Here is a 24,730-nt window from a genome sequence, read left to right as displayed (position 1 = left end):
AGGATGAAGAAAAAAAGAATGAAAAATGGGGGAGGGAGATAAGACAGAATGTTCTTTTTCTTGGCTGGGTCCTGAAGAGAGTGAAAATGAAGCTGCGCACAGGGCCCCACTAACTATAAATCCACCACTGCCCATGAGAGCTGTTTGGGGGAGTCCATAGAAGGGATCCGCAAAACTTTCACCCTCAGACTCCGAAGGAGCACGATATCTGCTTGGGGATCCTCCTCATGGAGGCTGCGTTTCATCCTACCTGAGAGCCCTCTCGATCAGACTCCACACACAGCACCTCTGCGGCAGTGCACAGCACATCACAAGCCGCGGAACCCACATGGCAGCGTTCCCCCTCCGTGGTGCCTAAGAAGCAGTTGAAGTCAACAGGCCCATCGGCATCACAGAAAAAGGGGGCTTCAGGCAAAAGATCTGTGTCAGGCCACATGCCTTCCCGGGAGCTGCTTGGGAGTACTGCTGCAGTCGGACCCCCTAGCCCAGCCAGGGATTCTCCTCCAACCCCTGGGAGCAGTATGGGGTCCCAGCCCTTAGTAGAGTCATCTGTGCCCGAAGCGGGCCCGGGAGCCAAAGAGCAAGTAGGCCGACCAGCACTGAAGATGCTAAGCCGGGCGACGGACCTGGCCAAGGCGCTAGACGTCAGGAGGGGTAGCCTTCTACATTGAAAGGATCAAGCCATTCCGCAATTTGGCGCAATTGTTTGTCATGGTGGCCAACAGGATGAAAGGTTGTCCAGTTTCTGCTCAAAGAATTTATTCTTAGATCACTGCCTGCCTTCGCTGCTGTTACAATCAGGCAAGGGTGCTACCTCCAGCGATTGTAATGACCCAGTCAACCAGGGCACCTCCTTGGCAGCTTTCCTAGCCCAAGTGGCCGTCCAGGTCATCTGTAGGGTGGCCACCTCGTTGTCCACCGTATGTTCACGTCCCATTATATACTTGTCCCAGGCCTGCTGGGTGATGCTGGCTTCAGTAGAGCATTACTGCAAGCTGCTAGACTGTGAACTCCAAGGCCACCTCCGAGGATACTGCTTGTGAGTCACCTAGAATGAAATCGACATAAGAGCACTTGAAGAATTAAAAACAGTTACCTACCTTTTCACAACTGTCCTTCGAGATGTTTTGCTCATCTCCATTCCATTACCCATCGTCCTATCCATCTGTCGGAGGTGCCGGCAACAAGGAACTGAGGGGACATAGGGTCGGCAGCACCTAATATACCAACGCATGAGCACGGCATTCAAGAGGGCGCTACAGCCAACCCTACGGATACCGCTAAGGCAAAAATCTCCAAGCGACTGTGTATATGAGCGCGCATACACGTAGAATGGAATGGACATGAGCAGCACATATCGAAAAACAACAGTTACAAAAAGGTAGGTAACCGTTTTTTCTTATGGCATGGTTCATATTTCTATACTGTTCTGCTCCTGTCCTCATTTAGTTAGTTGTCTTGACTAATAAAGTGACCCAGAGTTGATAATTCATGTATTTCCCTTCCCTGTATGCCCTCCCCTCTACTTGCCTATGCTTCAGAAATAACCATGTTTGAACACAACTGTAATAAGTGCCTGTTGTAATAAGGTTCCTTTTTGCCTGTGTGGACAGAAAGGAAACATTCTAACCATGTCTGGGAGTTATTTTTTAAATGCAATTTGTTTATTAATTAAGTAAAATATAAAGCAAATGTATCCATGTGTCTCAGATTCGATTACTTGCATTATTCCATAAGCAAATGGTTAGTTGTTTGGGGTGAGTTGATGTTGGGTTTTGGTTTTAAATTCCAGATATTCCATCCACAGTAAATCTTAGTATTCAAACCAAGTATGAATAACAAGTAGTAACATTTACAGGGAGAGAAACTTAATGGTTATTTCAAGTTATTTGATAGTCTTTGCTTTATTTTTCTTAATTTTAACAATACAATTTTAAAATGCTGTCTTATAAGGGAGTTTGGGGGAAAGGGGTTCCTTACCAGCCGTAGCTTGTTCTCCATAAATATTGGCTCCACAGAGCCCTGCTGTAGGTGCTGGACACATAGTCATATGGCCACAGAACCTCTTTGAGCAGTAGTTACCAGCTGGGGTAAAACACATGTCCCTCAAGCCCAGCTATCTGTAGACCAAGGGATTTAAGTGCCGTGGTCACTTCAATGGTCTGTTAATTCCTCACTCTCCATCTGTTGGCGGAGTCATGGAGCCAATCTTTCCTTTTCACATTGTTAGTTTTACATGTAGTTGTAAATAGTCCATGGGTAGATTAATAGTTATAGTATAAACTCAGAAGTCTTAGTTTATTGTTTGGAATGTCTGTTTCTGGGTCACTTTCAAAGTTGGCAGATCTGCTTGGGAAAATGCCAGAAGTTCCTCTTACATCGCTATGATCCTCACATCAGAGAAGAATAAAAAATACTTTCCATGTGTTAGGGAAGGGCACTCAGCCCAAGGCTGTGATGCCTTCAAGGCTTTGCCAAAAGGGCCCAGAAGAATTGAAAGACACTTCTCCCACACCATCTCCTCCATAGGGCTCTGGTAGTGCATGAGTTTGTATGCTTTCTCCCAGGAAGATCTCTCCACACATCAGTAATGTGGCCAGTAAACCCCTCTCAGTAGCAAACCCCGATACAAAATCCTAAACTGAAAAGGGTTAATGAACCCTGTACACACATGCTCTTAGCTAGCTCTCTCTGCTGTTTATTGAATCCTCATATCCTTTCCACGAATGGTTCCCTCTAAGTCTGGATGTCCTGTTTGTGTCCCCAGAGCTTTTTATTTCCCTTACCTTTCTATAGCAGCTGGTAACACCCAGAAACTGATGAGTCCCTCTCTCACTGTCTTAAGCAGGAGCAAAACATCTTTGAGTGCATTTGCATCAATTTAGCTGGGGACGAGATGGAAAATAAAGAGTGCTGGGGGATGCTGCAGGCAGGGAGATAGGCAATAAAAGAAATTAATCAGTGGGGAAAAGATATTTTCTTGTACTCCATTAAGTTTCCCAGGTATGGCTCTTAAAGGTATGATTTTGCTCTGAAAAGTGACTAAAAATGGCACTGTGCAGTTCTGTGTTTGTCAGCAGACTCAGTGGTTTCCATAAAAATGCACTCAGCTTACAAGTGAGATGTCTAATTTCCAACTCTGCAGTTTTGTCTCAAATCTGAGAGTCAAGCTGGGTAAATTTTTCTTCTCTCATACCATCAGCAGTAAGATAGATTCTACAGTCCAAGTTATATCTGTGACACCTGTGATGTTTTGCACAATTATTTCCTAAGTTCCAATCAGTTACAACTCTAATAAACAATAGAATCCAGTTATGTTGGCTCTGCAGAACTAAGAGAGTTAAAATGTTGTAATTACTAAAGTTAATGGACATTTTGAATACTACACAGGACTGTTGAGTAAGGTGCCATTTTTAAAGTAGTCACTTTTCAGAGAATTGCACCGTAAAGTGACTTTGGCAAAATTGGAATTAGAAACGTAATCATCTGACTTTCAGGTCCACAGTCTCACTAAACAAAACATCTCTTCCTTGGAATGGGTAGGGAGTTAAGGATATTGTTGGCACCTTAAACAGGTTTTCTGAATTTCTAGTTTTCAGAGTATTAAAAACTATAGCATTCTACTACTGTTGTTTTTAGTGACAATATATTTTTATACTTAACGCTGTTTTAAGAGACTTTTCTTCTAGAATTCTATTATTCTTGAGAAAAATTTATCCCACTAAACCTTTTTTATAGCTGTGAAACATTCCACACTAGGTTCTTCTCTTATCATTGCAGCCAGCTGTGATTGAGGGAGAGATCAGTGTTCAAGTGAACCAGGAATAGTAGGAAAGTTTCTTGCTTTTTTTCTGCTACACCCAAATGATCTGTGAATGGTTTGGGAGTAATAGGAAGGAGAGATTCAATCAGTGCTTACTGTTCAGCAACTTTCTTTCCTTTTCTTACTATCAATTTTGCCCATTGATAAAAGTCCATTTTACCCCAGCCCCATACTACTTATCTTACAGCACTTGCCAAATCTGCTGGTGTGAGGGAAAAATCAAGTTGGTTTCATACTATCTTATATCTGATCTGTCTTCTGTCAGGAACTATATTTTGCATGTGCAAGGGAAAGAACTTGATGCTGTAGATATTTTTCATCTCTAACTGCTGTGGTCATCCTTACTGATGTGTTTTTTCATTGATTAAACTGTTTCAAGAGAATATATCCCTCACACAAACTAACTACAAATATTTGTGGGTAAGAATAAAATAATCCTGTGTAATCACACTGAATGGTGGCCCAGTTCTATATTGTAAACTGTCTGGGTAGAGAGGCTGTCATCATACTTGTTGATAAAGTGCATAGCACATTATTGGCACTATATAAATATTTAAACATCAAGTAATTCATTCAGATCTGAAGTGTCCCTCTCCATCACTTTGGTCTTCTATTTCCACAGATACTTTCATAAATGTTTTTTATTCTATAACTTTTCTTGGAGGACTAAAGTGTAAATTATACCACCAGTTATACAAAGGGTAAGAAAAAAAAACTGAAGGGAGGTTTGTGGAGCAAATTGTAGGACTTTCTAGGCAAATATCGCTTGTGGTAAATGAACTGTGATGAAAATACTGTGACATTGACCTCTGTACATTGGCTTCCAGCCAGTTACCAAAAGAGTAAATGTCTCATTGTGTATAAATTACAAACATGCTTGGTGAAGAAAGAGCACAGTAAATAGCCATTTAACTCTTTCATGCTTTGTGAGAATCAGTGTGCGGTAATAACATAACACTAGTCAAACATTTTCATTAGAATTGGTGCCAACAGAATATCTTTGTAAAAGAAGTTATTGGGACCTTAGCAATTAATGAATTAAAACTGAAATGTTTAAACACTCTCTTGCAGTCCTGCTGGTATATTGGGGGAAGGTGAGCATCTTAATTTTTCTGCAACTATAAAAGGAATTTGTGTCTGTTCTGTCTAAAGTGTATGTGATCAGGGGATGTACAAAGCTTTAATCATCTTATTGGAAGTTCAAGGCTAACAGTGGTTGAAGAGCTGAGGTTTAGAAGTTTAACTCAAAATACTCTGAAATAAATTCTGGAACTACAAGAAAATCATACAAAGTGCAGGCAGATTATTGAAGATGCAGTGGCATAGTGTTTAGGGCTGAGTGCACACTATGTGTGTCTATGTTTATTGGAAAAATGAGTCAACGTGTATGTCTTTAATGGAGATTTTCATATATCCAAGTCAACCATTCCAACAGTGGATAACGTAACCTCTTAGCACAGGTGAATAGAAAATAACTACATTGACATTCTCCTCCTGCAAAGAAGCCTGCCCTGCCTGCACACACTATTTCACTCCCAAGCTCTAACAGGTAGAAGAACTTTGCTTAGCAGAAACATTGTTTTTTAACTTCTTAGTGAAATTTTTGTTTAAGCTTTAATTTATTAGCTTTCCTTATTCCCCAAGATAGTAGAGGGGGAATGCTGAATCTTAGGTCATGTATACATTGGGTATTTTCCTGAGTTGCTAGCCACCAGAATAGCACCACCAGTACAAATCCCTAGTGTTAGCAAAGGAAGCCGCAGCATGCCACAGTGGCACTCCTCTGGGGTGCCAATGAAAATCACAACTTCTCATCTCTACGTAAGAGTTTTCACCAGTGCAGTTACAACCATGGCTGGCCAGTGAGTGCTGGAAACAAAATATGCTCCATATGGCCAAAACCTTAGATCAGTGTTTCCCAAACTTGGGATGCCGCTTGTTTAGGGAAAGCCCCTGGCGGGCCGGGCCAGTTTGTTTACCTGCCAAGTCCGCAGGTCCGGCTGATCGCGGCTCCCATTGGCCACAGTTCAGTGCTCCAGGCCAATGGGGGCTGCAGGAAGTGGCACAGGCCAAGGGACATTGTACCTTTGTACAACCTGGATGGCGATGTCCCAAGGCTGAAACCTGAACTGCAACTTTTCCTTTGTTTCAAAGGAAGAGGCAGGGGAGGTTGAGCATCTTACTTCTGAATCAGGCAAACATCTAAGGCATACTGGCCGCCGCTTCCAGCAGCTTCCATTGGCCTGGAGCAGCAAACCGCGGCCAGTGGGAGCCGTGATCGGCTGGACCTGCGGACGCGGCAGGTAAACAAACCAGCCCGGCCCTCCAGGGGCTTTCCCTACACAAGCGGTGTCCCAAGTTTGGGAAACATTGCCTTAGATGTTTGCCTGATTCAGAAGTCAGATGCTCAACCTCTCCTGCCTCTTCCTTTGAAACAAAGGAAAAGCTGCAATTCAGGTTTCAGCCTTGGGACATCGCCATCCAGGTGTACAAAGATCTTGACAAAGTCCTCTAATAAAATGAGGGAAGAGGAAGGCCTGGTATCCAAATATAAGACACAAGTAGAAGAGGAATTAAGCTTTTTGAGAGGGAAAAAACAAGCTTTGCCTTGTATATAATAAGAGCCTTTAAATCCATGACAGTATACACAGATTATTTTAAAAATGCAGTGCAAGGTTTTAGATATGAGCTCAGAGAGACAGCAAATCTCATCTCAAAACCAGAACAGAAAATAAGTGATCTGTTGACAGTTTAAAAAAGAAGTTGTAATGGCTAAACCTGTGACCAAGCTATAATGAGAAATTCTTCTCCAGTTTATTTAACTAACCTCAAAAACATCTACTGCAGATTTGGCTGGGATTTAACAGTACATTCTCTCTTCCCCTTCCCCCACCTCCAAGTGATACAAACACAAATGTTAATATTTAAAGCTTCCCAGGCCGCTACTTTAAAACCAAACATCTCTTACAAAGCTGAATTGAACCATCTGGTAGAAGTCACTGACATAGCAGTAAGTGCTGCCTCTTGAAAACCTGATTCAGCAAAGTGGAGGGAAGGCTGAAATTAGTAGGGGGATTTGTGTCAACTGAGGAGGCCTCCAAAGCTGAAATTGCAGCACGGATCAGCTAGGAATTCATCCTCCTTGCTTTTCTTCATGGCAGGATGAAATCTCCATTCCCCAAAATTGACGTAAGTAAAAAACAGATTCTTTATACTGTCCTAGAACTTTAAAATTCCCCTGTTGTGCAAGGTGACAAGGTAGGTGAGATAGTATCTTTCATTGGACCAACTTTGTTGGACTGCCTGTTCTGCAGGATGGTTGCCAATAAACAACATTAAGTTCATGTAGAAAAGACTCTCCTTTCTTCCAGGATAGATCTGTTAGTTGCAAAACATTTTTTAAGGCTTGTTAGGTATTTAATTTCATGCTGATAAGCACATTGTAAATCAGCAGGAGCTGCTAAAAACAGGCCACTTAGTTGAGAGCCTAAATATAGATCTCAGAGCCTAATTTGGATAGCTCAGTGATTTGAGCATGGGCCTGCTAAACCCAGGGTTGTGAATTCAATCTTTGAGGGGGCCATTTAGGGATTTGGGGCAAAAATCTGTCTGGGAATTGGTCCTGCTTTGAGCAAGGGGTTGGACTAGATGACTTCCTGAGGTCCCTTCCAACCCTGAGATTCTGTGAAACCATCTATGAATATTTTGGCCTAAAATATTCAACTATATTAATTTAGTTAAATGTCATTGCATGGTTTATAATATAGCAATAATTACTACTCTGCAGCCTGCCACATAACCCACATGTTGTGTGGTCTGCCTGATATAAATTACATTTGTTGGAGGCCTATACTATTTTTTTCTTTTTGTGAAATAATATGGCTTTTCCTAAATTGTGTATACTATTTCTCTTTTCATATACTCTATATACTACATCTACTCCCTATTAATCAGTGTTGTCATGGGCTTTTGTTGACTTAATTCTGTATGCTAAGGGAGTGGAACATTTGCTGGCAAGAAACGCTGCTATTCCTTTAAGAACGACACATTAATCTTTCCTTCAGTGAATAGTCAGTCTAAAACCCAGTGCTTTACAAATTTCAGACCAGGCTGTTTATCAAGAGGAGACTGTTCATTTTTTTAGAAGGGCAACTTTATGCAAAGATGCATTTGTGACAGTATGGGGAGTGGATAGCAAAATGTAACTTAATAGCTGCTAGCTTTTTCTTTTTTAAGTAAGCCAATACAGGTTTAAAACATTGAATTTTGACTTTTATTATGCTCTCTAGATTCATGCTGCATTGAGGCACTGTCACAAGTAATGCAGTCAATTATACTTTGTAATATATCAGATTCTATGTAATACCCTCTACGTAAGTGTAAATAGTTTATATAAATTATGCCATCTTTTTCGTCCTATTTCAGTAACCACAAGCTGAGCTTTTTTTCCCCTACGTTAATAATTCAATGGGAGCTAATGAGTTCTCTTATGAAAACCAAGACACTTATTTAGTTGGCTGAATATGGATTTAGAAGCCAAACGTTAAACTCATTTTAAAAAGAATCTTGGCCTCCGTTACTTTCTTTAGCCTAAACTTCCTCTTCCTCTACCTCTTAACTGTTCTGTATGTCAGTTGGTTGCTACCCTCTGCCCCACAGGTGGCTGTGATTCACTGGGAGTGTACGCAGAGTTTCTAAAGCAAGCTCAAAGGTAATTAACACATAAAATAATACGGAGAAAATTTATTATTTGGATTACCGTAGCGGCTGGGAGTCCTGTTCATGGACCATGAACCCACTATGCTAGGTGCTGTACAAACACAGCCTGCACCCAAAGAGCTTATGGTCTAAGAATGAGAGAAGACAACATTTGGATAGAGACATACTGGAGAGTACAAGGAAACAAACAAACAATATTTACAGGCAGTGGTCTCAGTATATCAACAGCCTAACCATTGTGTAGGCATCATGGCAACACAGGGTTTGAAGGAGGATAATGTTGGCTTTGCTGATATTTTTTTTTTTTTTGGCGGGGCGTGTGGTTGAGGGAGGGAGGGTTTCATCCAAACATAACGGTCAGCATAGGAGAAAGCAAAGCTGCTTGTTCAAGAATTTAACAAGTGGGTGATGGAGGCTGGCACTGTGGGCCAGTCACAGGTGAGAGTTGACATCTCAATAGAGAATGAGAGATGATAGGGAGGGGCGGGGATAGGCCACGAACAGCCTTGAAAGTGATGACAAGTAGCTTGTGTTTGATGCAGTAGCGAAGAGGGGTCAGTGGAATGATGCAAAGGAGTCAAAACGGCAGGCTAGGAAAATGATCATTTCACCAACTTTTTTAATAGATCTGAGCAGGGCCTGGCTGCATTTGTCATTTGGATAGGGAAGGTTGTATTTTAGAGATGTTACGCAGACAGAATCAACAATATTTAGACATAGTCTGGAAGTGAGGACCCATAGAGAGGTGCTAGTCAAAGATGACACTCAGGTTACTGGCCTGAGTGACAGGCAAGATGGTAGTGTTGTCTATTGTGTTAGAGAAAAGAGGAAGCAGAGAACTACTAGGGGGGATAATTAAGAGCTTGGTTTTAGCCCTGTGGAGCTTGAGCTGACTACTAGACATCCATATGGAGATGTCAGAGGAATACGCCAAGATTTTATTTTGGACAGGGTAAGAGAGAGGGATCTGTTGAGTTGTCAGTATAGAGAAAATAGTTGAATTGGTGTTTATGGATAAGATCACCAACAGATAATGGCAGAGGGAGAAGAGAAAGGGAACCCAGGACAGAGCCCTGCAGAAGCACACAAAGTTGGAGGAGGGACAGTCCTCCCCAGGACACACTGAATAAGTGATTAGAGAGGTAGGAGAACGAGGAGAGAACAAAAATCACAGAAACCAAGGGAGGATGAGATTTCAAGATAATGACCATGGATGACTCTGTCAGAGGTGGCCAACAAGTTAAGGAAGATGAGGATGAAGAACTGGTTCTGAGATTTGGCTAGGAAAAGGTCATTGGAGACTTTGGCTAAAGTGATTTCAGTGGAGTGCAAGGGGTGGAGGATGGATTGGAGAGAGTCTAGGATGGAATTAGAGGAGAACTACTCCAAGCAGTGATTGTAAACAGCACATTCAATGAGCTTAGAGATGAGAAGGAGATGGGATTGTAGTTAGAGAAGCATATGGGGTCAAGGAGTATTTTTTTTCAGATGAGAGAAATTAAACTGTGCTTGTATTGTGAGGGAAAAGCTAGAGGAGAGGGGTAGGTTATAGAGAACAGTAAGGGAGATGAGTGTGGGTGTGACAGATCAGGGGATGGGACTGGATGGGGTCACTGGGAATAGGGAGCAATCAGGAAGGAGCAGATAGAGCTAGTGGGAATACTAGAGGGATGATGTTAACAAGAATGGGGGAAAGAGGAGGAGGAGGGCAGATGCTGTGTTGCAGAAGAGGGGTGTGGTGAGAGCTATGGGTGAGTGGCAGGTGGACAAAGTGCCACCCCCAATCAATTTAGCATTGTCTGTAATGTTTTAGTATTTGACTATAAAGTACAGAGATCCTGGGTAAGCATAGCATGTTATAAACAAGAAGTTATTTCTACCCATTATATGTTACTGATATACAAATTGTGCAGGGGACCCTATTCCCCTCAACTAATTTTAAGGCAAATTAATTTGTAAATACCAAGGGGGTGGGTAAACAACTACTGTGCATTATAAATTCTTATAATGTTCCCTTCTATTTGTCTAAGTATATTTTGCATTTCCTTTCTCTGTAGTTAATTGTATATATGTATGCATATCTTTTTCCTTACATTGTCAGTACTGCGTTGAGAATTTAAGTATGTGGCTGCTTTATGCATTATCATTTTTTGCTGCCTGGGTTGATGCTGATGAACAACGTTGTGGAAAGAATTTACAGACTACCTACTTTCACTTTTGTTCTCAGTTGTGCATTTTTACTTCCCTTACAGAACTGAAGCCATTCCCCATTGGCCCTCCAGGCCTGTCGTTTCTGAAATATTTTTTGTTTTATTTCAGGTTACCATTGGTCAACTCTATTCAACCCAGAAACTTGTTATTGAGAGTCCAGAAAACAGAGATAATCTGATCATCTAGCACCATGGGACCATCCTCAGCATTCTGTAGTGCTGCACATCCATAGCATATCCAACATAGTGTGTATGCATCCTGCCTGAGTTTGAAAAACTGATCTGTCTAGTAAAAGATAAAGCTTTTGAGATGCTCAGTTTTGGCAACCAAAACAGTCTAGAATTTCTCTTCTTATGGTTCATGCACTAAAATGTACTGCTAAGCCTACAATAGCATATGATGTATTCCTAATATCCCCATTGCTAGTATTTCATGTGTAATGAGACTGTTTCTTGGCCTTATTTGACAATAAAATTCCATGAACCAAATACTTGTAATCCGATATTTTCTTCTCCCAGTGATCTTGCTAACTTACCTGGCTCATAAAGGATACCAGTTATGTTTCAACCAATGATACAATTGTTTAAAATTATTTTTTACATTGAGTTAATATAGAAATATGCAGTTTACAGTGAATAAACTAAATAACTGAATTTGTATGGACCTGATGTGGGTAAATTCGTGTTAAATAATTTATTCATTAAAGCCATGTGAAATTTGACAGAGGCCTTTAAGTACAACAAAGATACTTTGTTATATCCTAGACCTCAACACCTACAAATATCAAAGGTTAGATTGTATGTTTTCATTTAAAGCACATTCTCTTTAAATTTCATAAATGACAGACAAACCTGACTAATTTTTGTTTTGTTAATGTGAAACTCAAACTTTCCTGGAAGCTTACCTGTCTCATCTCACTTCTCAGTTAATAGCTCAGTAATCAAATTTTAGCTTCATATTACTGAGACTTCAGAACTTTTAAAATAAAATTTCATCACTGTTCCTTATTTTAATATACTAAACTGCAACTGGCAATATAAAGGAACAAAGCATATTGTGCTATACAGAAATTTTGTATGTTACCCTTATTACAGATACTTGCAAACTTAGGTAACTGAGTGTGAATGGTAAAGTTGGTATACTTAATTCAGAATTCATACTAATATTTTCTCATTTCTGTTGAGTGTGCAAGTTTCTACACGCTGGCTTAGTGTCTCATGCCTGTTCTACAGGGACTATCTCTAGAGCCTGAAGGCAGTTCAGTCTTTATGCCTGTTCAGTACTGGATCCAGTGAAACTCCCAAGGTGGTTGCTTACTACATTCTAGTCACCTTCACTTACTTACAGCAGTGGTCTCCAAAGTGAGGTGCACAAGAGGATCCTACAGGGTGCGCGGCGGGAGTCTGAGTGGCTTTTTTTTTTTTAAGTGGCAAAAATGGTAGAGCCGGCCCTGCAGCGTGGCAGGGGATGCATTCTCAAAATTTTTTTTACTGATAGGGTAAAGTTTGGAGACCACTGACTTACAGTAATGCCACAAAAAAAGTGTTTTAAGAACATCCATTTGTTGAACTGACTAAATATAGCCAATAGCAAACAGACATTTCTAAAGCTTTCTATAATTATCTATGAGCCTCATTCAATGCACATGTTGAGTAGCATTTTGAAAGAGATGGGGTTTCTCATAAGCCACCAACTCAATAGCTTCACCTTAAGATTCCCCTTTCTTGCAATGTTCCTGAACTCTGCAGAAGAGAAAATTCTTGAACTGCTTTAAAATGCTTTTTTTTTTTATTTGAAAAGTAAATTACACCTGTTAAGACAGTGTGCAAAACAAGAATGGAATTTTTTTTTAAATCTAGTTTTATTCAATTCAGTGCTCTGAGTTCATTATGTTTTCCACTAGAATGTACAGAGAAATTACTGTGTAAAGCTTCAGCACATTGTACAGCGAGAGCTTTATATGAAGTAGACAGAACTTTAAACTAGGATCGTGTGTGTTACCCTTAAAGAAGCTGCATTTGTGGAAGCAAAGGGTCATACTTTCTATTTCTTTGTAAACTAAAGAGAGAGTATCAAACTGAAATGACAGAACTAAGCAATGAATGTATGTAAGTGATTAATTTAGAAGTACTAATTCCCAAAACTTATTTATAAAATTGTAGAATTTGTAGAATTACCTGTATTTTAATACAGCATTCTGTTAACTATGCAAAGAGTATCCAAAATAAAGTGCCACTACTGTATTTAAGGCTACAAACTTGCCTTAATACTGCTTTTCACATGGAAAGCAGATACTGTAGTATTTCTCCATTTGTTAGATACATAAAAACAGCAAATAGTTCACTTTGCTACAGCATTAATATCATTTTATTAAAATAGATTTTTTAAACTAGGCAGAATGCCATGTACTACAGTTTAAAAACAAGGCACTAACACTTTAAAATCCTAAAATACACCTAACCAAGCTAATTAAAACACTAGCGTTGATGGTAAAAGGCGGGGGGGGGGGATTTAAGTGCCACTAAAGCATTTAATAGCAGTAAGATGTTAATTTTATGTTTTCTTCAAATAAATTTTACAGAAGAAAATCATGGCAGGTCTAGCAGTTTGCATTGCTAATAAAAATTATACAAGTGTCTTCTGCGAGACACAGTATAGATACATGTATACTGTTACTACAGCCCTTCTAAGGGTATGTCTATACTGCAATTAAAACCCTCAAATGGCCCATGCTAGCTGAATTGGGGTCACGGGGCTCGTGCTAAGGGTCTTTTTAATTGCATTGTAGACCTTCTGGCTTGCTGGAACCCAGGCTCCAGGACCTTGCTAGGTGGGAGGGTCTCAGAGCTTGGGCTGCAGCCCAAACTTCTACACTGCAATTAAACAGCACCTTACCCTGAACCTTGTAAGCCTAAGTCAGCTGACACGGGCAAGCCGCAGGTGTCTAACTGCAATATAGACATACCATATGTCTCATCGGTCACATTTTCCTTAGCCTGCAAAGGGGCACTTGTAGTTTTAAGGATGCATATTGTACATATATGCCAAGCCAACTGAAAACAACATTAACAAAACGGAGGCCTCTGTGCATAGAAATATGTCATACAAAGTAAGTTGAGAAGGCTCATTTTATTTTCTCATTTGAGGGATCAATTACATAAGACTTCAAGAAGTTATCCATGGGCTTATACAGCATGGCTACATTGCTTAGTTTCTTAGCTTACCTAAGGACACTGTTCAGTCCTTAAGCACTAACCAACTTCAGTTATACAAAAGATATAAAATTACTGTATTTAATAAGGTGCAAAGTTAGAAAATGAAATAATCTTGAAATAATCTAGTACAATGATTACTTGTAAATTGCAACACAATTAGAGCATTTAAGGATGCTCCTTGGAGCAGGTGTATACAACAAGAATGTCTGTTTCCCGCACTGATGCACAGTATGTGTATCTTCTATTAATATTAATGATAGTAGCATGTGCAAATCTATTACACGTGACTGGAACAAGAGACCTATTATTCTCTGTTAATGCATAATGATTAATATTGCATTTGTTGAGATAACATATCCCCTGTATATAAAAACTATTGTCAAATACTTTATGAAAGTAATCCTATCAACTATGGAATGAAAATGTACTATTGTACTTCCCACTGCTCATTTAAAAATACCTTTTTTTGATATTCTTTTTTCACTGGTTATCCATGAAATTGTTTACTGGATTTGTCTGAGCAATGGAAACAATATAAATATGTGAACATTGTTGGTAAAAGAGTTCCCAGTGATTTAATGTAATGTCTTCCTATTCCAAAAGGGATATTTGTTTCTGATTTACAGCAGAAGAAAATGTTAAGAACTCTTACTAATTCTGTAATAATAATTCTTAAAATTACTTAGTAAGATACTTGTTTTTGTAGTATTACACTGAAAGATCATTTGCTTCACACATGTACCTTCAGCTGTCCCTGATCTCAGCAACCTTTGACTTTAGTGATTTGGAAATGATGTGGCTCAGTTATGCTCCAAAATTTAGCTGTTTACATATATCAAAGGTCAAATAAGAGCTTTTAATAGAAAAATGCAAACAATATTCTCAAAGAGCAGAAGACAACCTCTGAACTGCCCTAACATGAGTACTGTCTAAAGGACAGGCAGTTCTGCAACACTGTTGACATCTGATTAGATAATCCTACTACATTTAGAGGACCTATTTTAAAAGGCCTGGAAATACCAGCAGTATGGCCATAGTGAGGTGAAGCAGACGCAAGGTTACATACAAATGTTTTTACCTGCTGATCACATATACTGTTCTTATTTAAACATGCCATCAACATAGGGATGTTAAACTGACTCTGCTCTAGCAAAACTGTACGAACTCTTTCTAGCCTAGTGCGTCATTAACAGCATCACTTGTGCCTCCTAACATGTAAGACAAACAGGAGAGCATGTTTTTGTGGAAGGCTCAACAACACATTTCCTGCCACACACCCGTGCCTCCTTAACACTTTGCAGAAGCACCTCCACTAAACTTCTAGCAAGGATCTCCATTTCTCCACAGGTACATAGGACAGAACTGAAAGGGAGTGGTCAGCTAACCTCTGAAAGTTCCCCTGCTCATTCCAGAGATATCTAGGGTGAAATCGTAGCCTCGTTTAAGTCAGTGAAAAAATGCCCATTATCTGAAATGGTGCAGAATTTCACTCTTAGAGTGAACACTAATGCTACTGGAAGCAGCATTAGCACTTGTGAGCTCCACCTGGGGGTGGGGTCCTACTGTGCATCCACTAGGAAGGAAGAACCGTGTTGCCTGGAGCAGAAAGCTAGCAGGGCAGCTGAATCTCCACAGATCTTGGGAGAGCCATTAATTTAGGGCAGGAACCCCACTGGCCATTCCAGTGGAAGAAAATTCTTTCACCCAATTAGAATGTGTTGCTCAATCTGAGGGCAAAAGGGGAAATAAATCTACTTCCTCCTTAAAATGAACATATTCCACTAATCTAAAGAAAAGATTTGGAACTCTCAAAATTGTACAGTGCTTAGATACCACAGTGCTAGGTGCTTTAAAAATACCTAGGAGATTCCATAGGTGATGAAATATTAATATTTTAGAGGAAATGAATCTTCCTATTTTACTTTGCTATGCTATTTTTAAACCCACTAAGTACCGCAGTTTTATGAGTGAGAAATTGGGGGTTAAATTATGCATGCAAACAATTACTATTCTGCATTCAGAATAAGAACTATGAAGACCTGTAAGGAATTTACAAGACTTCTTTTGAAAAATAGTACATAAAATATTTATACCAGCGTTTGGAAATTCTTCTCACTGAGAACAAGCCTTTTCTTTTTTTTTTTTAAACAAGTAAAGATCTTTCATTATCGTGCTGAAAGGCAAGCAAATACATTTTGTGCTTGGACAGGTGAATTTTCATGACAAATTCTGTATTACCATAGACCTGCATTGGGGAGCAATTTTCAAATAGACCAAACAGGTAATCAAATTTTAACTAAGAATTCTGATCCAGATCATCTCCACTACCTTCATTCAATATACTGGTCCAGCTCCAGATCCCACTGATGTAAATAGGAGCAGAATCCAGCCTTAAGAGCAGATTGAAAGCCCAGGCCTTTCAAAATTGATACTTTAAAGGCAAGTGTTATTTACATGCAACTTTGTAGATCTTGACAGCACTAAATTATGTTTAACTTCACACTATCTTTCTACCTTCTATCAACCCATCTTGATCATGTATAACTATTAGTGAGAAGTTTCCTATTGTGTGTATTTAAATATACAAAGAAAGAATAATAACTGTTTCCTATATGCAGCAAAAATCAAATTGCTTAACAAATTTAGCATGTGTTAGTTTGGTTTCCTTCATGCCCAAGCAATTTAATCTAACCCTTTAAAAAAAAAAAAAAAGTTCTGATGCACTATTTGTTGTTTTACAAATGTCTATAAAAGCCTTTGGTTATAGTTCTTCCTTTGATCCTAGACAACCTTGTCTAAGCCACAGGGACCATAGAAATCTGCACATACTGAAGAGCCACAGAACTGGAGTTTTTCCAAACATTCTTGCAACCTTTAAGATTTCATGTTTTCAATTAGTTTTTTAGAAAATCTTCACATGATATCTTAAGGTGACACAATGTGTCAATACTGACGTTTAACCCCAGTTATCTTGCTTAGTCTCACCATCAGAGTTTATGGTGTTAGAAATACTTGATTTTTAATAAACATATCTGTCCAGTCTGAATTTATTACATATACCAGCAGCACTAACGTCCAGTGGATTACACATAGGTTCTAGCACTCAGACAGAGTCTAACTCTGGTTTTGACACTGACTTCTTGGGAAATCTTTAGCAAGTCGCTCTCTCTCTGTAGGCCTGTTACCTCATCTGTGAGAATGCGGAGAATCATGCTGATGCAATCTTTGAAAAGTGCTTTGAAATCTACAGCTGAAAGAAATGCAACATACTGTCTTGCTGAAAATTGTGAGAGAGTCAGTAGAGAGTGTCCCCATCCTATTTTTACTTTAAAAAAAAAAAAAAGCACTTTAGCATTTAATATTGAAAAAAGTGTCTTGTCCATTGCCAAAGCAGAAGGATTTATTTTTTTAAATAGTAGTGTCAGCAAGATTGTAGGTAGGTACAGATATGCTAGCTGTAATTTAAAAATTACATCTCACATCTTGAACTTTTAGACTGCTTGGCTAGGGTGGGGCGGTGTGGGAGGGAGGGGATTTTTACTCTAAAGGTGACCAGCAAAGGTAAAAGACCGCTTTCTTGACTTGGTCCTTTATGATGTTTAAAGGAAGACAAAAAGTCTCTGCGCTTTTTTGCCTTTTTTTTTTTTTAAACAGTTACACTCTATCCTGTTTTTCCTGAAAGGCTATATGGATGACTGTGCTACTGGTGAGCTCATATCACATATACCATGGATGTGAAACACCATTAATTTAGAGGGTAAGTCATTTATATTCATACGTTTTAAATGCTTGTTAATATCTATAACCTGTAACTCATTCAGCACCCTAACTGCTTTTCTGGGAGTTGAGACAGTTCTGTATCTGGAACCCCAGCAAAACCAGGGAAGAACAGATCAAGGAATACCTATCTTTTCCTATTTGAATAAGTATAAGGTATGGGATGTTAAGTTAATGTTCTGGAAAGTTCTGCCATTTTGGAGAGCAACTCTGCAAAACTTTGCCAGAGTTTGTTGCATACCAGAGAACATTCTGACCTGCTGTGAATAATACTGCCCTGACAGCAGGATTCTTGGACATAGCAGCTACCATCTCTGCTCGCCCCCCCTGACCCCCCCCTGCAGCCTGGGCTAGGTTTAACCTTTAATAGTCAGTTTAAAAATATATATTTTTAATTATTCTTTTGATGATGTAATTCAGTAAAGAATTGGGCTCAATACTTTAGCATCATACCTCAGCTGTAATGGCATAAATTTCAAGTAGTAACAATCTAATGTTTTATGCCTTTACCATCTTAAAAAACTAGATCAGCTCACATATTCCTATGTAGTATCCTGTTTATACTACATATTTTTACTATCCCCAATACATTAACTCCTTTAAACCATTTCACTATTTTCCTTTTTAAAATATATGGACTTGGTGCATATCGGGGGGGGGGGGAGGGAGAGTATATACTTAACTTGTAGAATTACTACTGGGATTTCTCTTTCAGTTTATATTTATATAACTTACTGTGTACAACCTCAAACACATTTTGAAGTACTGTACAGTATTACAATAATAAGTCGAGTATGAAACATTCCCAAGTAATTCCATTGAAAATTGGTGTTTTTGTTATGCTAAAAAGGCCTCATACACACTGAAAGTCTAATGCGTCATGCTAGGTACTTACAATATTGTAGTGCCCTAACATAGGTGAATCACGATTTATTCCTATATCTCAGACAGGATTAAACCATGTTTTAGCAATTAACCATGAATGCTGCTCACAGACCTGCAAAGTCCAAGGTTAGAGTGTGATTCACTAACAAGAGTCTGACCCTGTCTACGCTGCAAAATCAAACTGTGTTTTAATCTTTGGGGGCACTATCATGTTGTAATTGAGTATTCCATTAAGTTAGCTTTCCATAATGTAGACACGCCTTGGAGCATCCGGTTCTATAAATTACAGCTCCATGCACCTACACAACATATATCAGTCATCTAAATGTAAAAAGTCATACTTTTCCATACTACTTATCTTTTTACAAAACTTAGATGTTAGCGAATGGGGTGTCTTACAAATTTGTACTGACAAATGACCGAACACATGCTTTCATACTAAACAGAATAAGGTACTATAAATACCTACAGAAATGTGGCTATGAATATAGCATGAAGAGAGCTAAAGGAAACCATTTATTTTCACTCATTAGTAAGGACCATGGAAAACTAAGACCTGACTCTACTTCATAAAGACCATTCCTCAGGTAAAAGCAGCAAAGAATCCTGTGGCACCTTATAGACTAACAGACGTTTTGGAGCATGAGCTTTCGTGGGTGTTGCCACCCACGAAAGCTCATGCTCCAAAATGTCTGTTAGTCTATAAGGTGCCACAGGATTCTTTGCTGCTTTTATAGATCCAGACTAACACGGCTACCTCTCTGATACATTCCTCAGGTAGTCATCCCTAACAAAAATATTTACCCATGCCAAATTGTACAAAAATCCATGTAACAACTGGGCATCATACTATTGAAAATTTCACACTTGTGTGATGTAGTTAGGTCAACCTAACCACCTCTGTAGGCACAGCATGATTGACAGTAGAATTGTTTCATCAACCTACCTAGTACCTCTCAAGGGTGGTGGATTTACTACAGCAACAGAAACTCCTTCACTGTAGTGCCTACACAGGGGTGGCCAACCTGAGCCTGAGAAGGAGCCAGACTTTACCAATGTACATTGCCAAAGAGCCACAGTAATACAAGAGCAGCTCCCCATCAGCTCCCCAACCCCGCTCCCAACGCCTCCCACCCACCAGCAGCCCCCCTGATCACTGCCTCCCATTCCCTTCACACACCTCCAGATCAGCTGTTTCGTGTCATCCAGAAGGCTCTGGGGAGGCGCAAGGGCATGGCAGGCTGGGGGGACAGGGATAGGAAGGGGGGGAGGGTGGGCAGGGCCTGTGGCAGAGCCAGAGCTTGAGCAGTGAACACCCCTCCGCACATTGGAAAGTTGGCACCTGTAGCTCCAGCTCTGGAGTCAGTGCTATACAAGGAGCCATATATTAACCTCTGAAGAGCTCAATGTGGCTCTGGAGCCACAGGTTGGCCACCCTGTGGCCTACACTGTAGTGCTACAGAGGCGTGACTGCAGTGCTGCAACTGTGCTGCTCTAGTGCCTGTAGTGTAGACATACCGTTAGAAAAACCATCACTATTTTAAATTTCTAGATCTTTCATTATGAAAAAAAAGCAACGTGTGTGTGTGTGTGTTAGGCAAGACTCTATTTTAACAAAGATTAGCCAGAGCTATACATGAACTTTATGAAATAAGGCCGTGTTATGTGGGAACTGCATTAGCCATTGAACAGTGTCAAAGTGCACTAACTTACAAGGAAAAAAGGATATTTTCTGTCATTCGGGGCCTCCAAACCTACAGCAAAGGTGGGACACAAATAAACCATAAAGCGCTCACATATCAAAGTTATATTATGGACTCCATTGAATTAACAACAGAGTGGAAGACTGCTGTCATATTATGTTGTTTTTGGAAAGGGGTGAAAGAATTAAGCCCCTCATTTGAATGTGTGAAGACTACTGACTGAACTCAAGCCTTTACGTTCCTCCACGGTCTGGCAACAACATATGTGCTTGACTTTAAGTGCTTGAGTAGCCTTATTGACTACTCACGAGTAAAGTTAAGCATAAGAACAGCCATACTGGGTCAGACCAATAGTCCATCTAAAGCAGTATCCTCCTGTCTTTTGACAGCAGCCAATGCCAGGTGCGTCAGAGGGGATGAACTGAACAGGAATCAAGTAATCCATCCCGTGTCATCCACTCCCAGCTTCTGGCAATCAGAGGCTAGGGACATCCAAAGAGCCATTGATGGACCTATTTTCCATGAACTTATCCAATTCTTTTTTTAACCCATGTATTTGCAGAATCAAGACCTAAGAATTAAGAGGCGTTGCGGACTGACCCTCACCCATTTCTCCCTCTCAAAAAAGAGTTGGATTTCTGCAAGCCATAATGACAACTCTGTTTTTGCCTACATCTATCCCTGTTTCTAGGAAATGCCTACATACCCATAAAAGGAAAAGTGCATGCATTATCTGTCAGTCCAGAGAGAAATGCCTAATGCATAAGCATAGCACAGTCACAACACTGAATTTAAAGTTCTCTCCTTAAATTCAGTGTATTAAATAGGAAACTTCATATAAGGCACCATCATCTTCAAGTTAGACACTTTTTTTTAAAAAATAAATCACAAAAATATCTTGTTTCTAGTTCTCTTTAACCAACTTTAAAGAGAAAAGTACATGAGAGGAAACTCTGCGACTTCTTGCAGCTCCTGAGAGTTCATTTCCTTTACAAAAATGATGAATTAACAATACCAGAACCAACAGGTCAGACCTAACTTTGTCTACAACTTTAAGGCTGATGGTAAGAGGCCCCTGCCCCTGGATCAGTCAGCTCTTTAATTAAACAAAACAAGCCACAGTCTAATGGAAGGCTCAGAAACCAGTGACTATGCAGCAGGAACGTGGCACAGAGTTGTTCTAGGGTGCGAGGACAAGGAATGGGACACTGCAGTGGTTTCTGACAGCTAAGGCTTGGCTTGGCACAATGGTCGCTTTCTGCTCAAGGGCAGGACATTCATAGGCTGCTTGTTGCCACACCCTACCCACCGCAGGCTCGGCACGATGGGTGGGTGGAACCAGGCTCCCTGCAAGGCGCTAGCTGGCTGGCAGCTTATTTGCCCCCAAACTAGGCTCAGGCCTGGGGGCTGCTTTTGCTCCCAATCTGGGCAGGCTGGTTTGCTGCCGGGCTAAGCTGAAGGCAGGAGCGGCCCCAGGCTGGAGAGTGCTGGGGTGGTTCCCGGCGGTCCCAGGCGACGCTCAGTAGAGGGGTCCGGTGGGGTCTCCCTGGTCGGTGTCTGTGCTGGGCGCTGCGGGGAGCCCCCAGGGGGCGGGGCGGCAGCAGCGCAGGGTGTAGTTGCTGCCCCCGTTGTTGTCCCAGTACTCGCCCTGCTGGCTGCGGTAACAGACGGCGAAGTGCACGGCGGAGCCCTCCAGCAGGCCGGGCGGGGTGCACAGGCTGAAGTGGAAGCGCTCGGTAGGGGGGTCGCTCCCCTCGGGGCCGGACAGGGGCTGGGCCGCGGCGTCCAGGAAGGAGCGCCACTCGTTGAAGGTGTAGCGCACCGTCACCTCCTTGGGGCCCGGGCAGCTCAGCACCCGCACGGTGCCCCGCACGTCCAGGGCCGCCGCGGGCTGGCCCAGGCGCTCCAGACACACCCGCTCCCGCTGCAGCCGCTCGGCCGCCGCCACCTCCCCGGCGGGCTGGAAGTCGGGCACGAGCTCCAGGGGGGGAGGCGGCGGGCGGGCCCCGCAGCCCAGGCCGAGCGCGGCGCTGAACTCCTCCCGGGGCAGGCGCCGCAGGCGGGAGAGCACGGCGGGCGGCACCTGCGGCTCTTCCGCCGCGCTGAAGTGCTTCACGCTGGCCAGGTTCAGCCCCAGCGAGTCCGCGAACTGCACCCGCTTCTTGCACTTGGTGCAGCAGCCCCCGCTGCCCTCCTCCGGCGGCGGGAAGAGCCTGGCGGCCGCCAGGCTGGGGCTAGCGGGCAGCGACAGAGACCGCCCCCCGCGGCGGCGCAGCCCCAGCAGCAGCTCCCCATGCTCCGGCGGGGCAGAGGCTCCAGCCCGCTGCGGCTCGCCCCAGGTCTCCTGCAGAGGCAGCGCAGCCGCCGCCCCCTCTTGCTCTTGCTCTGCGGAGCTGCCTCGCCAGGGGTCCCGTGCGAGCAGCCGAGCCGTCCTCTCTTGCTGGCGGCCCCCGAAAGGCGCTAGCATTTGCTCCAAGCCCAGCAGTCCGGAGTCCCGGCCTTCCATGGCATGTCGCCCTCGCCCCCGGCCCCTCCCCGGGAGACTCCGCGGCTGCTGCTGGCCCTGTCCCGGCCGGGGCTTGCGCTGGCTAAGGCGGTGGGGTCGTTTTATCGCCTTTGCCTTGCAGCGGAGTCATGGTGGGGGGGGCGCAATACTATCCCCCCGGGGGCTCCTGGCGGCAGAGGTGGAGCCTCGGGAGAAATCAAACCGCGGGCTGCCCGCCACGTCCCCAGCCCTGCCAGAGCCAGGGGGCGAAGGGGCAGAGCGGACCCAGCGCCGCGGACAGGCTCGCAGAACTTTCCGTGCGCAGCGTGTTTGGCCGAACACGCCCACCTCGGCGGGAGGCGCTGCCCGCCCATCCGCGGCTTCCGAACCAGGGGAGGGCGCTGCCGTCTCCACAGCAGCAGCTACAGGAAGAGCCCAAAAGTGGTATCGGATAAAGGGAGGAGCGGCCCACCGAGTTGTCCCTGCAGGGTCCTGAGATGGCTTGTGATTTGCTTGGTGCTCCCAAGCACGAGCCCCTCTAGATCTGTCGGGGTCAGCCAGCAATGCCCTTCACCTCGCGCAGCTGCAATGCTATTGTCATTATTGCAATGCCTTAGGCCAGGGGTATGCAGGTCTCATCTACATATTTGGCAAGTTTTACAACAGGTTACATAAAAAAGGCCTAGTGAAGTCAGGCTTTCTAAAACTTCATACAGACAATGACTTGTTTATACTGCTTTATATACGATACACTGAAATGTAAGTACAATAGTTATATTCCAATTGATTTTTTAATATGATACAAATGTAGGCAATCTTTATGTATTAGTGCGGTGTCGCACTTGTAATTTTATGTCTGAGTTTGTAGGCAAGGAGTTTTTAAGTGTGGTGAAACTTGGGGGTATGCACGACAAATCATACTCCTGAAAGGGATACAGAAATCTGGAAAGGTTAAGAGCCACTGCCCTAGGCCATTGCTTGTATAAAAGCAGGGCACAATGGTCCAAGCTACCCCATAGTTAGTCTCACATTCCAGCTACCAGGTTTGATACTGCTTCAGGGAATCTATGATGCTTCCACAGGCAAAAGTAATTTAAGCCCTGGTCCCGCAACAGGCTCTCTGCATAGGTGATTGACCTCAATACAGTAAATACAGCAACTTCTTGGCAAAAAGCGTCTTGGCAAAAAGCGATTTAAAGATGTCTCTTTTTTGTCTTTGTGATACACAAAGGCCTAGGGGAAGGGATTTACTGTTACTGCTTTTTAAAGTTTTTGCTTCTGGTTTTTTTAATGTAGAAATATCAGGACAGGTACATCTAGTCTTCCTGATTTTGCCAGAGAACTCACTGGGGGTATTCGGATCTTTCTGCTGGCCTTAATTGAAGAGAGTGTTGAATCTTTAACAAAAACTTTGTCATCAGGCCATTTGAGTAAAAAAGAAATAGAATCAAAACATTTTAAACAGGTTTCCCACTTCAGTTAAGTTGTGGAATTTAACTTCTGTTACACATACTTCACTTCTGTGGAACACCGTCAGAATCCTATCAGTTCTCCACTAATGCTTGGGCCAGAATTTTTCAAAAGCGGCCTTTGATTTTGGGTGCCCTGCTGGAGATCTCTTGGGCCTGATTTTAAAAAGTGCCACACTCCAGGTCCAGTTGAAGTCTGTATGAGTAGCAGGTGCTTCCAGTACTGCCAACTTTTACCATTTTATCACAAGTCTCATGATATTTGATGATTTTCTTTTACACGGATGTGATTATATGAGAACCTCTGCTTTCATTTTTTTAAGAAAGTTTCTAGATTCTCATAATTAAAGAGAAATACTTGAAAACAAGAACCCTGAAGTCTCAAAAACTAAAAAAATCAAAATGAAAAGAATCCCAAAGGTACTAGTCTTTTAAAGTCACAT

The 24,730-nt window shown here is 42.1% G+C and overlaps 3 protein-coding genes across 6 annotated transcripts in view; 2 read left to right on the top strand and 1 right to left on the bottom strand.

Moving 5' to 3' along the window:
• Nucleotides 1-11,243, top strand: part of LYRM4 (LYR motif containing 4) — a 177,854-nt gene extending 166,611 nt beyond the window's left edge. Inside the window, exons 3-4 of one of the 4 annotated variants that reach the window (XM_030552340.1) lie at nucleotides 8,483-8,534; nucleotides 10,862-10,944. In XM_030552340.1, coding sequence (XP_030408200.1) covers nucleotides 8,483-8,521 — 39 coding nt within the window. In that variant the 3' untranslated portion in view covers nucleotides 8,522-8,534; nucleotides 10,862-10,944. Of the gene's footprint in view, nucleotides 1-8,482; nucleotides 8,535-10,861 lie in introns of all 4 variants that reach the window. The other 3 variants (XR_003999032.1, XR_003999033.1, XM_030552339.1) reach the window with 3 other exon arrangements.
• Nucleotides 11,244-20,215: 8,972 nt separating this feature from the next.
• PPP1R3G (protein phosphatase 1 regulatory subunit 3G) lies at nucleotides 20,216-23,153 on the bottom strand. The gene has a single exon (XM_030552338.1). It carries the CDS (start codon nucleotides 22,837-22,839, stop codon nucleotides 21,853-21,855), a length of 987 nt encoding a protein of 328 aa, XP_030408198.1. The 5' UTR covers nucleotides 22,840-23,153; the 3' UTR covers nucleotides 20,216-21,852.
• A 139-nt stretch (nucleotides 23,154-23,292) lies between these two features.
• The window catches only part of RPP40 (ribonuclease P/MRP subunit p40), a 50,005-nt gene continuing 48,567 nt past the window's right edge, over nucleotides 23,293-24,730 (top strand). The window contains exon 1 of the mRNA XM_030552336.1: nucleotides 23,293-23,577. The gene's annotated coding sequence lies outside the window, so the exon portion shown is untranslated. The remainder of the gene's footprint in view (nucleotides 23,578-24,730) is intronic.

Source organism: Gopherus evgoodei, chromosome 2, assembly GCF_007399415.2.
Source record: "Gopherus evgoodei ecotype Sinaloan lineage chromosome 2, rGopEvg1_v1.p, whole genome shotgun sequence".
Lineage (NCBI taxonomy): Eukaryota > Metazoa > Chordata > Testudines > Testudinidae > Gopherus > Gopherus evgoodei.
This window is presented reverse-complemented; position numbering and strand designations above follow the sequence as displayed.